Source organism: Poecilia mexicana, unplaced genomic scaffold (genome assembly GCF_051168715.1).
Source record: "Poecilia mexicana isolate PSO_F unplaced genomic scaffold, ASM5116871v1 scaffold_18, whole genome shotgun sequence".
Lineage (NCBI taxonomy): Eukaryota > Metazoa > Chordata > Actinopteri > Cyprinodontiformes > Poeciliidae > Poecilia > Poecilia mexicana.
Genome location: NW_028263387.1, coordinates 10,193,381 through 10,206,829, shown reverse-complemented (window position 1 = coordinate 10,206,829; position 13,449 = coordinate 10,193,381). Strand labels below are relative to the sequence as shown.

Below are 13,449 nucleotides of genomic sequence, written 5' to 3'. Positions count from 1 at the left end.
GTTCTTTAGAATGAAAAAGTAATTTCTGCCCACATTTGGGAGGCACTTGGACAAAACTAAAAGTCATTTAATATAATCTACTGCTGGTCTGTAATGTCTTTGAGAGACTTTAAACCCATTTGTTGATTTACAGCACAATTGTTTATCAATGCATTGTCATTTCTTTCCTTCCTACTTATGCTTTGTACCTGGAGGCAAATCATTTTTATCCACATATTTAGCCATTACATATCAGTCAGTTTCACTTTACAGTGCAGCATTTACACAAATTTTGCAGCTGAATAATTATAAAAAGCTCAGATCTCTTAAGCTAATTCTATGAAATTTGAAGAAGTTTTTGCACTTCATTTCATCTTCTCTTGTTTTGGTTCTTATCTTCTCTTTTAGATTATGACATCCAATTAGGGGTGGCCGTTTATCATATGGTCTATAATTTATTGTAAAAAAAATTCTCATCAGGAATAAGTTTGATTTATTGTTGTCATAATAAGTTTCAGTTATTGGTGTTAAATTAAAAAAAACTGACAGTATGGTGTGTGTTTTGTTTTACAAGAGCAACAATAAACACCAATAAACTCTAAAATATTATTAAATGTGGACGGTTTATTGGCATAAATAAAAAATTTTAAACTAAATTGAGTCCTGAAGTACGGAAGAAACCTTATTCAGGCATGAATGTGTTTCAAGAACAATATTTCTATTTGCTGTGCCACAAAGTCATCATGCTGCAAAACTAATTATTTCCTAAAAATAAGTAATAAATTGTTTTTTTTTTTTATTTATATTCTTTATCGTTATCACAATACTACCACAAAATATTGCGATAAAATTCTAGGTCCATATCGTCCACCACCTCTACTTCAGATCATGTAGCCCTAATTTAAAGGTTAATAAAATACCATCTGAGTAAATGACGTTTTTAACTGAGTTTAATACAGTAAAAGTTCAATTTGATTGAAGACGCCTTAAACTTCATTCAAAGACAAAACCATTCAGCAATAACAAAAAGAAACTAAAACTACCAATAAGGTCACTGTAATTTACTGTACTATTTGTGCAATATTGGAAAAAACCCCAACAACCAACAACAACAACGCCTCAGTGTCATACCGCGCTGTCAGATAAACCAAAAATGTTTACAAAGCTGGACCAGATGATCACGCCGTCTTCTGGAAACAGACGTGGGCAGGAGGCCGAATTCATCTGCAGATCCACAACAAGCAGATAAGAGGAAGAGAAGCTGCTGTGGGATCGCACACAACAGCCTGCTAAATCTGTCTGACTCATTTCTGTGGCTGCGGGACAAGAGGCGCGCCGAGTCCTAACCTCAGCGGGGCCTTCGGTCGTTCCCTGAACCCACCGTCCCATGACTCCCTGCTGCTGCACATGTGAACACACCAAAGTGAAACCGCACATATGCACCGCTATGGGTATTGTTCTAATTTGGAGATGAGCACATGACCCCCCCAGTGTGTATAAATATTGGAGTACCAAGGCAAAGGGTTTCAGTAGACAAGCGTTGTCCTCTGTTTTCTTCTTTGGCAAAGATCTCAACAAGCAGCCGGTGGAACAAGATGAAGTTCTGCGTTGTGTTCGTGCTGACGGCCCTGCTGGTGCTCGCTGACGGTAAGAGACGCAGAAACACTGACGTAAAGTCCAGGAACGGGGCGAGTTTCCAGGGGGAAAGCAAGCAGTTGGAAGTGTTTTGTTAATGTAAGATGAACTACTAGAAGAAATATTTACCTCCATAAACATTGTGCTTATTAGGACGCAAGATGGAAACACTCTGGTGCTTTTGCGATAAATATTTAGGAGTTTAACAAGGAATTGGAAACCTTATGTCATATTTTTATTTTTTTTGGCAAGAACTGACTTATGCCATTATTAATGGTTTTTCTTTAAGTAAAGATAGTAGATAATAATTTTAGTTCGTTTGTTGGATTGTGAAATGTATATTCTGCACAATTGAGTTTAAAAACCCCTAAATTAAGAATTGTATGGGCTTAAAATAATTATGCACAAAAAAACAAATCCACATAAAGTCTTTGCAATTAAAAGACAATTTCAAATAAAACTCCACTCTGACCTTGAGATCACCTTCGTGCAAATCTGACCTTTGCGCTTCTGAGTCACATCCCGTCATGAGTGCGTGTGAAACCGCTTCTCGTGGAGCGATGTTTCGTCACGCAGCACCGCCTGCTGAACAAAACTCGCCTGCGTTCAGCGGGGAACGTGGAACTGTGCTTGTTGCGTTGTAAATTTTAATGTTCGAGTTGTCAAATGTCAGGGAGGCAGCTGGAGGACCAAAAGAGGAAGCAGAGCGGTTTCATTTCACAAGCAGTTGGATGTGATGAAACATGCTGGTAAAAGTGGGAGTTGCCAAGGTTTGATTTATGAATTGGGAGTTTATTTAGATCTAAAAGGAGAGTTTATTCTTCCTTCTTTGCAGCAGAATCCAAATCTCCACATTTTGTTATTTTACAACCAGAAATGTCTCTGCAGATTAGGACTTTGTGGAAGAGGGAGTAAGGAGAGCTCCATTTGTGGGGAAAAAAAAAAAACATGTAGAGGAAGATGCTCTGGTCTAGATCAAAAGGTATTCATATAAAAATATGGCCCAGTCAAAGTACAGAAGTAGAATCTGTAGCGAGCCTTGGAAATTGTCACTTTCCATCCAGTCTGACTGAGCCTGAGCTACTTTGGAAAAATGAAAAGGCAAAAATGTCTGTAGATGTGCAAAGCTGGTAGAGGCTGTAACCGTAAGCTCAAGGAAGCGAATACATCATGCTTTCTATTTTTTATGTAAAAAAAAACAAATCCAAACCATGCATCATTTCATTATTTCAACTTTTATGTTACTCTTTTATTTTTGGAGTAACATAAACAATAAAATACCCTACAGTTTGTATTCGTAACCTGCAAAAATGTGGGAAAAAAATCAGAGGTACCAATTATTTTTCAAGGTTCTTTAGTCGATTTTTTTCATTTAGTTCTGCAAGTTATCACGAGATGTTGAGATTTATGACCTCTCCCAGGTCCCGTAATTAGTTAAACACCGTCAGTTTTGGCTCACGGATGAAAATAAGACTCAACAGGCCTGTGTGTTTTACTGAAACTGTGTTTTCCGTCTGACAGGAATGCCGCCCATCAGCAGGGATCTCAACACGCACTGCAGGTGCCTGCAGGTCGAGTCCAGGATCATCCCAGCGGAGAACCTGAAGAGCATCAAGCTGGTCCCCGAGGGGCCCAACTGCGCCAAAACGGAAGTCATGTGAGTGAATTGGAAATTTAAAAAAAAGTTTGGTTTTACGTCACAATGCTGCAGCTAAGATCGATTTAATTTAGGTGTTAAACTAGATCGTTTTTACAAATCACTTTTAAATTCATCTTATGAACAATGCAAATCAAAACAAAAGTTTGCATTTGATTCAATATAAAGATACTTTGCCTTTACGTGAAAACAAACAAATTCAATTGGATTAATTTCAAATACAGTTAAGCACAAATTTTATTTGTGCTTAACATAGGTATGTTTCTTTTTTTAAAAATCTGATTCTGGCAGATTCTACCATTAAGGCATACTATTATTATTATTATTATTATTATAAGATTAGAATAATATGAGTATTGCTGTTATCAGCTTCCATACTGCTTCAACATTAAACAATAAAAATATCATAGTAAAATACAAAGTAGAGCCATTGATCTCAAAAAGATCATTCTACTTATCGACTATTTACCTGTAAATATGCCATTCAAGTGTTATTTTCGGTCAACATTAAGAGACATTAATATGATTATATGACTGTAACACTTAGTGCCAATTGCCTCCCCTGATAAGACATGTACAAACAGTTGAAATGAATTCATATTTTATGAAAACACCGTAAATCTGACAAAACCCAACTGTTAAGTCGAGTGAATTTGTTCTGTGGAGGAAGAATCCTGCACCAGGAAATCAGTTGTTTTAACACTGAATCCTGTTAATCACTGGAACATTTCCATCCACCCCGTTTGCCGTTTTTTTCTTTTAGCAAACTCCACATGTTTATGTTTGAAATGGCAGGCTGGTAATGGAAAAAAATAAATAAATAAATGAAACACCAAGCAGAGCTGTGTGGTTTTCACAGTAGTAGACTCGGTGCTCTGTGTCTGCTCAGTCTGATCTGTGCTAACCAGACAGAGTCACTACTTACTTAAACTCAGATTTTCACAAAGTGTTTGATAAAGGAGTCTGGGAACCAATATTTCTGGCTCAGCATTGCAACTCTTAATTGGGAGACACAACCTTGAACTTTGAGGAGTTTCTTCCTTATCTTATGGTTCCTCCTTAAGTTCCAGCACCATAAATCTGGCCGCAGCTGGAAGAGGCAAAGTAGATATCGTTTTGGGTTTGACAAAGAAGCAGAAGCTATTTTCTAAAACTTCACTAACATAGGCCAAAAAAAAATTTTCTTTTACTCTATTACTAAACAGCTGTTAGGTTTGTAGAAAGCTCTTACTGGTTATTATGCAGCTTTATTGATGCTATATGTCCCCCCCCCCCCCGTTCTGCCATTCTCTGTAAAATATCGGTCCACTTAAACAGAAATGGGCCTGTGTCACATCATATTTCTTCCCTACAGAAACAGGAAGTTGCAAATTACTAACTAAAAATTCCTTAAATCTGATCAACTTTTGAAGTTAAAACCCGCATTTCTGTAGAACGCCACAGATAAAAAGAAAAAAATTGTTAAAAGCTGAGTTTATTTTTAAGTGTGGAGGACATAACCTGTTGTTTCTGGGTCTGAGCAGATCAATCAACTTTATTTATACCATTAGGTCGATTTGGTTACAGTGAGTCCGTTTTCTTGCCAGACAGTAAAACTTATAATCCAAAATGGACTGGTGCTAAATAAAGAAAAATAAAATAAAATAGAATAAAATACACACTGACTCGAACACAGTATCCTGATCAGATTAACTCCGATTCACATGGCAGTCAGACTTTTTGTAACACAACTGTTCAGAATCTTACAACTTGCCCTCATTGTGCACGAGGATTGTGAAATACGTCTCCCAACTGCATGAGATTACTATGAAAGATTACAAACGACATCTGCTGAGTCACTCGTGAAATCCACACAGTCCTGATGATGTTAGATATCATCAGATATAACAACCAGCCTGGATCACTGCTGGATGCATGGTGGAGCAGATACGGTGTAGGTAAATTCCTCTACATGTAGGTGTTTTCCACCCACTCCACCCATCTAGAGTGTTTTTTTTTTTTTTAAGATTTGTTTCATCCATGAATTTGACATTAGAGTAACACTGCTCTCGTTCTGTCGGTCAGAGCCGGGCTGGTGAGCGGGGAGAAGGTGTGTCTCAACCCTCAGTCCGCCTGGGTGAAGAAGCTGGTCCAGTTTGTCCTGGAGAAACAGACCCAGAAGAAGAGAGCCACTCCCAAGACGAAGGCATGAGGATTATCCTGCACGCCTCCAAACGCTGATACCTGAGCCATGATATTACCCGTTTCATTACATCATTTTCTTATCTCCACTTTTTTTTAAAATAATTTTAACTCTTAAGATGTTTTCGTTTTTCACTTTTTTTAATATAACCATTCGTATACAAACGCCGTACGTAGCAAATATGTAGCTTTCTAACATGAAACTCTCATCCAGTAGCAATAAATCAGCCTAGGTGAGAAAAACTCATGCTATGAATTGTTTTTTTTTTGTTGTTGTTTTTTTTATGTGAGGCTTTAATAAAGTGTTACTTCTTGTATTAAGTGTTGCACTTTTCTTTCTTTCTTTGGTTGTAAATTATGTCACCTTTAAGCACATCGTTAACTTGAGACTCGTTAAAAGGACGTTTATTAGCTCCAGCCATCGGGTCTGGCACTCAGGTTGGGTTTTACTGGACTGGATGAAGAAACCATAACATCGCTGAACATTTAAGAATCATTTTTATTCAAATTTGAGTTAAAGGCCTCAAATTTGAATGCTTTGAACTTCAACTTAATGTTTACTTACTCACAGGGAAATAATTTATTTTTCTTAGACATGTAGTTCTTTCATTTAATGACTGAAAATTACAGTAGCTCTATAGTAATAACTCAATAAACAATAATAAATAAAATTGTGTTTCAGGTCCTCAAATTAGCTTCAGCAGCCGCTCAAACATATTTACCTTACGTGAGACTTTTGAGTTTTTGAGATTAATTTAAGAAAATCTGTGCAACAGTCGCACTTTGAGGCGGCCATGTTGGATTTTCATAATGAAAGATAATGATAAACCTCTGACCTAGAAACTGAAAAGTGTTTTCTCTCTGACTGAAACTCAGCCACAGTTATTGTATCTCATAACATTCCCACTGTTGGGCCAGGACCATAATCAGAAAGCTTGGTTAAAAACATAATTTATTGCTTGGCGGCTTCGCAGCATCCCTCCCATTAAGCTCCGATAATAGGTGGACAGACGGTGGGGACTTTCTGGAACTGGTCGTGTTCCTAGGAACACGCTCATTGCGACAGAGCAGCAGTTAGAGAAAAAGGCGGTGCTGAGAATTTCACATTGATCATGTAAACAGTGTCAGTGGACGGTAACAAGAGTCGTTTCTGCTTCAAAGCAGTTTAGTTTTGATAAAGGATGTGAATTTAAACTCACACTGAATGGAACTGACTCCACTGCTGCCAATCGCCCAGAAAGCTTTAAATAAACTGAGAATATAACCATTTTTTTTTTTCGTTCAAAAAAAGTCCAAACTAAATAAACTAACAAGTGTGTTTATGTTCTTACCTTCTGCACCAGAAGAAAAAAAAACTGTGTTATTCCTGATTGTCTCTTTTCTATTATAAAATCTGTAAGTTAAAAGATGCTTTCAGGGTTTCCTGCTTTTTTTCACCATCAGTTTGGAGAGAAAAACTTGAGATGCTTTAAGGTCTAAGCCGACATTTAGACAAACAAAACTGAATTTGAGGAAGTTTCTTTGCTGCTCGGAGATGCAGTCATGTTTCTCAGCTGACCTGAGGTTGTCTTACAGGTGAGGCATCATTTTCCAAGGTTTATCTTTTCACAAGCAGAAGACAAAGCATGAAATGTATTTTTTTTTTTTTTTTTGTGACAGCGTGTTTGGGCATTTGACTCATTCCCATCAGACTCTTTTTTTTTCTCGCTGAGAATTAATTCGACATTTTTCCAAGGAAACACAGTCAAAGTTCAGGGAGAGGCAATGCCAACAAAAACATGTTGTAGGGCACAAAGAGACCATTGTAAGTTTTGACAGTAGTGATAAATAATCCCACGGCCTGAAGCGGTTAAACCGGTGTAGAAGATGGATGGAGAAATAATTTTTAAAAGTATGTGAACAAAATAAACTGCTTCAATTTATCCTTTTTCCTACATGTAATAAACACTTTAGTACGACGGCATCTCTTACCATCTGTACGCTGATGACACGCAGCTTTATGTCAGATTTTCTGCATGTTTCCTCTCCAAAGCTTCAGATTTAATAATTTGGTGCCAAGTAGCATAAAACATAAACACACCATAGTTTACCAGGTAATACTAGGAGTCTCTTCAGCTTATGGTCCTTAAAAAAAACCTAATAACTCATTCATTCGTTCATTGCTCCTCAACAGGAAAACGTGCTGAGTTTTCCGGTGAGATGACGTAACCCTTTCCTGCAGGAAACCACGTCTGCAGCGCCTGCGTCCAGCTGCCGGTCTCCGAGAACATTAACAAGATGTCAAACACTGTGGACGAAAGAGACAACATTCAAAATGAATGAAGGAGTTTTAAAAACAAAATAAATAAAAAAATAAATAAAAAATCTCTCTCGCAGACGGATGTTATGGCTTGCCTTGATTAACGGCGAGGATCTTGGAGTGGAAATTCTTTGCGTTGTTTTTCTTCACCATGTACTCGTCCACAGGGAGCCTGGCGGTGCGGACGCTCAGCTCCGCCGCTCTGGAAAGGCTCAGCTTCTGCAGCAGAGAGCCCGCAAGGCAGAAAACGAACTCGGTTATTTATTTATTTGTGAGCCAAAGCGAACAGTGACGGGGCTGGGCTCATGAAAACCATCAAACCGTGAGCTGGTTTCTATTTTTAAATGTGCTGAATTCACCTTCTGGATGCTTTCGTCCACCAGGCCGCCGAGGACATAAACTGTGTCAGCGTCCACTGTCTGCAAAGCTGTGATAAATGATAAAACATCGCGGGCATAAGCAGTACTTCTTCAACATTTAATGCCGCTATCGTTTAACTTAACATTTGTACGCGAGACAGTTTAAATAAAGTTGCTAGAAATATTCGCTGTTGCGTTGCAGCAACAAGGTTCTGGGTTCCAATCCCAGCTCAGGTTCTTTCAGTATGGAGTGTGACATTAAGTTAACTCACCGTGTATTGAAACACGAGAAAATACGATGGTAAAGTGAGGAATAAACACTTAAATGATCATATTTTCTTTAAGAATGCAACAAACAAAAAATGTAAATAATAATTTTCACCTTTAATTGTTTGAAAATGTAATAAATAATGGAAACATTTAATTAATTATATTTTTTATGTATTAGATTAATTTCCAATATCACGTGTATCTAAATAGTTATTTAATAACTTGTTTATATATTGAATTGCGGCCCTTTAGGTCTTCAAACGGTGAGAAACATTCGGGCTAATTGCTCCCTCTAGTGGGCAAAACATGCTTTACAAAATCTACAAGTTCAGCGACTTGAACTGCAAACAAAAAGGTTGGTAATGTTTACATGTAGGAATAGCAACAATTAGGGCTGTTGTAAACGAATATTTTAGTAATCGAGTAATCTATCGATTATTCTTACGATTAATCGAGTAATCGGATAAAAAAAATTATAAAATGAAATATTGGTAAATCTGGCATAATACCGGTGTTACTATCAGATATCAATATCAGTCCAATTTTCCATATTTGAGCATCCCTAACAGTTGCTTTTTTGTAGTTTAGAAAACTAACCTGTAACAATAATAGCTCACGTTCTAAGTTAACCAGAAGAAAAGTTATAGAAAAATCTGAAATTATATTGAATTTAATAACAAATAGGCAGGCTCACAAATATGCTTATAAAAATGTCTACAATCCAGCTTTTAGTTTATGTATTCATCTTCAGTGAGTTTAATAGATTAATTAAACTCACCTTGCCACCTAACCTGTCACGCTTTGGGTTTGAAAATACGGGAAATGTCGCCTGGAGTGGGAGGAGAGGGCGAATGAAGGAACATGGGGTGGAGGGGAGGAAATAGACCAGCGGACTGACGAACCGTTAGACCGGGGTACGAACACGGGGGGAAGCAATACGGGATATTTACGACACCTTCACTGGTCACACTCAGAAACTCATCTACCAGCCATGTACGATGCGCTCCGCCACCCGTTTCTTCAGACCGGGATATGAAATTTATTGTGCGGTTCGTCGGTAAAGCTACATTTACACGGTAAGCATCAGCTACTCAGCCGCCCGCCCTGTTCAGTCTATCCGCTCACCTCAGCGCTCTTCCCGCCGTTCGCTTTCAACCAGCAGCCACGGAGGAGAAATGCTGCCGTACTCCAGGCATTCCCCCAGTCATTTTAAGGATGCTTATTGGTTCCCCAAAAACGATAAAAAGTCGGGCATTATCATCAATCAATAAAATCCCCACGGGCCAATCTTGAAGATTGGACTTTATGTCGCTGAGACTTAGCTTTTGTCAACAACTCGGAGGCGGAAGTGAGAGCTCCGCGCAACGCAAATGAAGTCCCGGCCGGAACACGGTGCGCTAACTAATAAAACATAAATTAACGAAGCTTCGAGGCAGGTAAATTTTCCTCGAGGAATTTTAGTAATCGAGGTACTCGAATCATTCGAGGAATCGTTTCAGCCCTAGCAACAATGGTGCAAAAATAGTTTTGAATATAATTGAAAAGTTAATTTATTTTAGTAATTCAACTCAAAGATGGAGCTCACATTTTATATAGATTCATTATATTTTCATTATAGAGGGTTAGGGCAACACTTGAGTTTCACTTTTTTAATTAAATTAAAGAAACAAATACACTTTTTATTGATATTCTAATTTACTGAGCTGCACCTGTATATGAAAGTACATAAATAAAAATGACCAGACCTTCTTGGGCATCTGGGGTGAGGTAAACGACCGTTTCTGAAGGGAACAGGTCCAAACAGCTTTCCTCTGTTATTTCCATCTACATTCAGAAGATATAAAAAAAAAAAAAGCAAATGAGATCGAGGCAACAAGAAATCCAGCATGAAAATGAAGAAACATGTCGCAAAAAAACAGCTGAAAAGTTCAGTATTACTTTTACTTTTTGTTCAAAACAGTTTTGCAGAGACTTTTCTGACTCTTTTTTTTTTTTTTGGTAAGAGGTCGAATCACCGCGTAGCCGAGGAAGCCGTCGTTCATTCGGACACACTCCCGGTAGAGTCGGCTGTCCTCCCTCAGATCCGTCAGGAACAGGTGAAACGGCCGAGTCGCCTTCTTGTTCGACCCGTACAGCCGTCGTAACTGGCCCGCCAGCCGGCTTATCTCCTGAGCGAGAGGGAAGTTTTTATTTCTTACGTTCACTTCGACACAGAGGACGGCAGGTAAGAGTAGCTTCAACGTACTTTCACTCAAGTAAAATTAAAACGTCAGCCACCCAAGACATGATTAAAGTAAGAGTAAAAAAGTATTTGGTAAAAAGTCTACTCAAGTACTGAATAAATGATCTAATTATCAATCATTTAATATTTAAAAATCACATGATCAGACGGACCAAAAATAAAGTTAAGTGGAAATTTTGGTATTTTAAGGACGGAAATGACAATAATTCATATAAGTTAAAAAAAAACTGCAAAATCAGGCAAAAGACAATTTATCCAAATCAGGTTTTTTTTTTTTTTTCAATAAAAAAACTTAAGAAATTTTAATAAAAACTATTGATGCGGGTCTGTGTCTGGTGAATGTTTGATTGAAACATGTTTGGCTTTCATTCAGAAAATCCAGACATTTTACTCAAGTAACAGCAGCGATACTTCATGATAAAATTACTCAAGTAAAACTAAAAAGTACAACGTGGTAAAAAAAAAATACTCCTAAAAGTAAACTTTTTAAAAACAGTTACTCCAGTAAATGCAATTGACTCTGTTTCTGCGGGATTCGTCTCCGGACAGAGAGGATCGTCACCTTGTCAGACATGCAGTCTGTCATGCTGAGGTCCACGCAAAGTTTCCGACCCGTGGAGCGAGCCTCTGCTAGACGCTCTTTGGTGATCGCCTTCATGACTCGCTTGCTGAACTGAGCGGCGTCCATGTCGCCACCTTTAAGAGCAGAACAACGCATCATGAAAAGTCGACGAATCAGATCGTGATCCTCAGCGTTTGTTGATTCTCCTCGGCCTTCACCTGATTCCTGGGCGCGGTTCAACCTCCGCCTCTGCTTCTCTTCTTTGCGTTTGCTCTTCTTGGCAGCCAGCTGCCTCTCCCAGTGTCGCTGCTTCCTCAGTACGTTCTTCTGCTCATAAAATAGAAAAAAACATAAAAAATAAACCAGAAACACTTCACTTCACTTCACTTCACAGTCATTGGCTGTTTTGTGTTGGTTTATTTCATAAAATCCCAAAGACATTAAAGTTTTTGCTGAAAAAGGTCAAGGGTTAAGAATACCTTTACATGACACTGTACAGAGATATTAGATTTTTAAGACACAGTAATCAAAGAATAAAGTACTAAAAAAAAACATTAAAGAAAAATTAGATATCCATGAAGCTTTATATTGTGTTAATACTTTGATTCTTTTCAGGAAAGCAAACAGGATTAATTACACTGTTTTAGGTTAAGATAATGTCTTAAATGTACACAATTATTAAAAAATACAGTTATTCTGAAATATGTTTATATTTAAGGTAATTATCTCCAGAGGGTTGGTTGGTTTTAGACTGTTATAATTAAAAAAATAAAATAACTGCTGGATTAATGGAGATAATGTCTTTGTCATAATAATAAAGAGGTCAGCTAATTTTTTTGTGCAACATAAATGTGGTTTTTAATCATAAAATCATATTTTTAAGATAATAAGACTACTTGCAGTATATTTATGAGTCTGATAATTCTGCATAATAATCTATCTATCTATCTATCTATCTATCTATCTATCTATCTATCTATCTATCTATCTATCTATCAAGCATATTAGTGGGTGCAAAGTTTGTAAAACACATTTAGATCTCCGCAAAAACCTTTGACCATGACTGAATTTTAAAGACAACCTCACCCAAATATCAACTTGTGGATTTCTTAAGGATGTGTTCTATCTGTCCTACTTACAGAAGAACACGGTGCATCGCCTCCCTCAGCTTTTCTTTGCTCTCCATCAGGATCCAGGTCCATGCGCAGCAGATCCATCAGCTCTGAAACCCCATCCAGATCCGTCTCACACGTTTCTGACGAAACATGTCGCTTTTCACTCAGAGACATCACTGGCAGAAAAGAAAACCTTATTTTCACTCGTAAATCTCCGAATATCTCTGTTGTTTCCCAGCAAATATCACGTTAGGGTTGGAGTTGATGATCAAGACGAGTGTCAGAGTTTGGTGGCGCAGACAAAGTCTGACTTGTGTCGTTATCGTCACACATAACGGGATCCTATTACAAGAGCTCGCTGTTATTGTTAATGTTTTGTACTTATGTCAACCCACAAACTGTAACACGCTGACACAACAATAAATGTTAGCAACGAAAGCAAAGACTTGAACTGCATGGGACACCATGCTTGTTTTCAAAGGACTTACTTCCTGGTTACGAACACGTGAGATTTCCGGTGAGTGACGTCACAGTAAACAAAAATGAAGTGTGTCGATAAAATGAGAATCAAGTACCGATTATTTTAAGTTATATGATTTGTGTTTTTTTTTTATATACAAAGTAGTGAAGTTATAAAGAAATACAAATATAAATGTGTCCCTTTGAACAGGAACGTTTAATTTGCGCTGATTCACCAGAAGGGGGCGATGAGTGCTTTAATAAAATAAAATAAAATAAAATATTTGTTTCAGTCAAACCAGTATTTAACTTTAATTGGAAAAACTTATTCAGAGTTGTTAAAAATTATAATTAACAACTAAAATGGAATAATTTTCATGCATAGTTATTTTTATTTTTTTTTTATTTCTATTTTATTTTTTAAGAAAGGCTGATTTATGTTTGACATTGTAAAACTCTAGCTCTGCTTATGCGTGAACGTATCTTTTCTCAGTTCAGTTCTGCCCTCCATAGCAACATTATTTTGTGAGTAAAAGTTTAAATTTAAATAAAATTATAATTATTTTAGTTATTTTATAAAACTGTAACATTGCTCCACTAGCTAAGCAGAAAACTTAACTTGAAAGGAACTTTTAAATTGGACGTATCTGGGGCCTGGCTATAGCATTTTAGCAACCATGATCAGGTTTGG

The 13,449-nt window shown here is 37.4% G+C and overlaps 2 protein-coding genes across 2 annotated transcripts; one reads left to right on the top strand and one right to left on the bottom strand.

The window, feature by feature from the left end:
- The first annotated feature begins 1,465 nt into the window (after nucleotides 1-1,465).
- cxcl19 (chemokine (C-X-C motif) ligand 19) lies at nucleotides 1,466-5,769 on the top strand. The gene is made up of 3 exons (XM_014986743.2): nucleotides 1,466-1,626; nucleotides 3,136-3,271; nucleotides 5,336-5,769. Exons 1-3 carry the CDS (start codon nucleotides 1,575-1,577, stop codon nucleotides 5,460-5,462), a joined length of 315 nt encoding a protein of 104 aa, XP_014842229.2. The 5' UTR covers nucleotides 1,466-1,574; the 3' UTR covers nucleotides 5,463-5,769.
- A 1,437-nt stretch (nucleotides 5,770-7,206) lies between these two features.
- Nucleotides 7,207-12,808, bottom strand: trmt10b (tRNA methyltransferase 10B). Its single transcript, XM_014986741.2, has 8 exons — nucleotides 12,324-12,808; nucleotides 11,403-11,511; nucleotides 11,185-11,318; nucleotides 10,396-10,548; nucleotides 10,126-10,204; nucleotides 8,111-8,178; nucleotides 7,847-7,970; nucleotides 7,207-7,739 (listed from the first exon to the last, which is right to left on the bottom strand). The coding sequence occupies exons 1-8, from the start codon at nucleotides 12,471-12,473 to the stop codon at nucleotides 7,609-7,611; spliced, it is 948 nt and encodes a 315-aa protein (XP_014842227.1). The 5' UTR covers nucleotides 12,474-12,808; the 3' UTR covers nucleotides 7,207-7,608.
- Nucleotides 12,809-13,449: the final 641 nt, after the last annotated feature.

Coding starts and splice junctions, on each gene's coding strand:
- cxcl19 (XM_014986743.2), top strand. CDS start 1,575: ATGAAGTTCTGCGTTGTGTTCGTGCTGACGGCCCTGCTGGTGCTCGCT. Junction 1,627..3,135: donor CCTGCTGGTGCTCGCTGACG/GTAAGAGACGCA, acceptor TCCGTCTGACAG/GAATGCCGCCCATCAGCAGG. Junction 3,272..5,335: donor TGCGCCAAAACGGAAGTCAT/GTGAGTGAATTG, acceptor TCTGTCGGTCAG/AGCCGGGCTGGTGAGCGGGG.
- trmt10b (XM_014986741.2), bottom strand. CDS start 12,473: ATGTCTCTGAGTGAAAAGCGACATGTTTCGTCAGAAACGTGTGAGACG. Junction 11,512..12,323: donor GCGATGCACCGTGTTCTTCT/GTAAGTAGGACA, acceptor TTTTATGAGCAG/AAGAACGTACTGAGGAAGCA. Junction 10,549..11,184: donor CAGACTGCATGTCTGACAAG/GTGACGATCCTC, acceptor CCTCTCGCTCAG/GAGATAAGCCGGCTGGCGGG.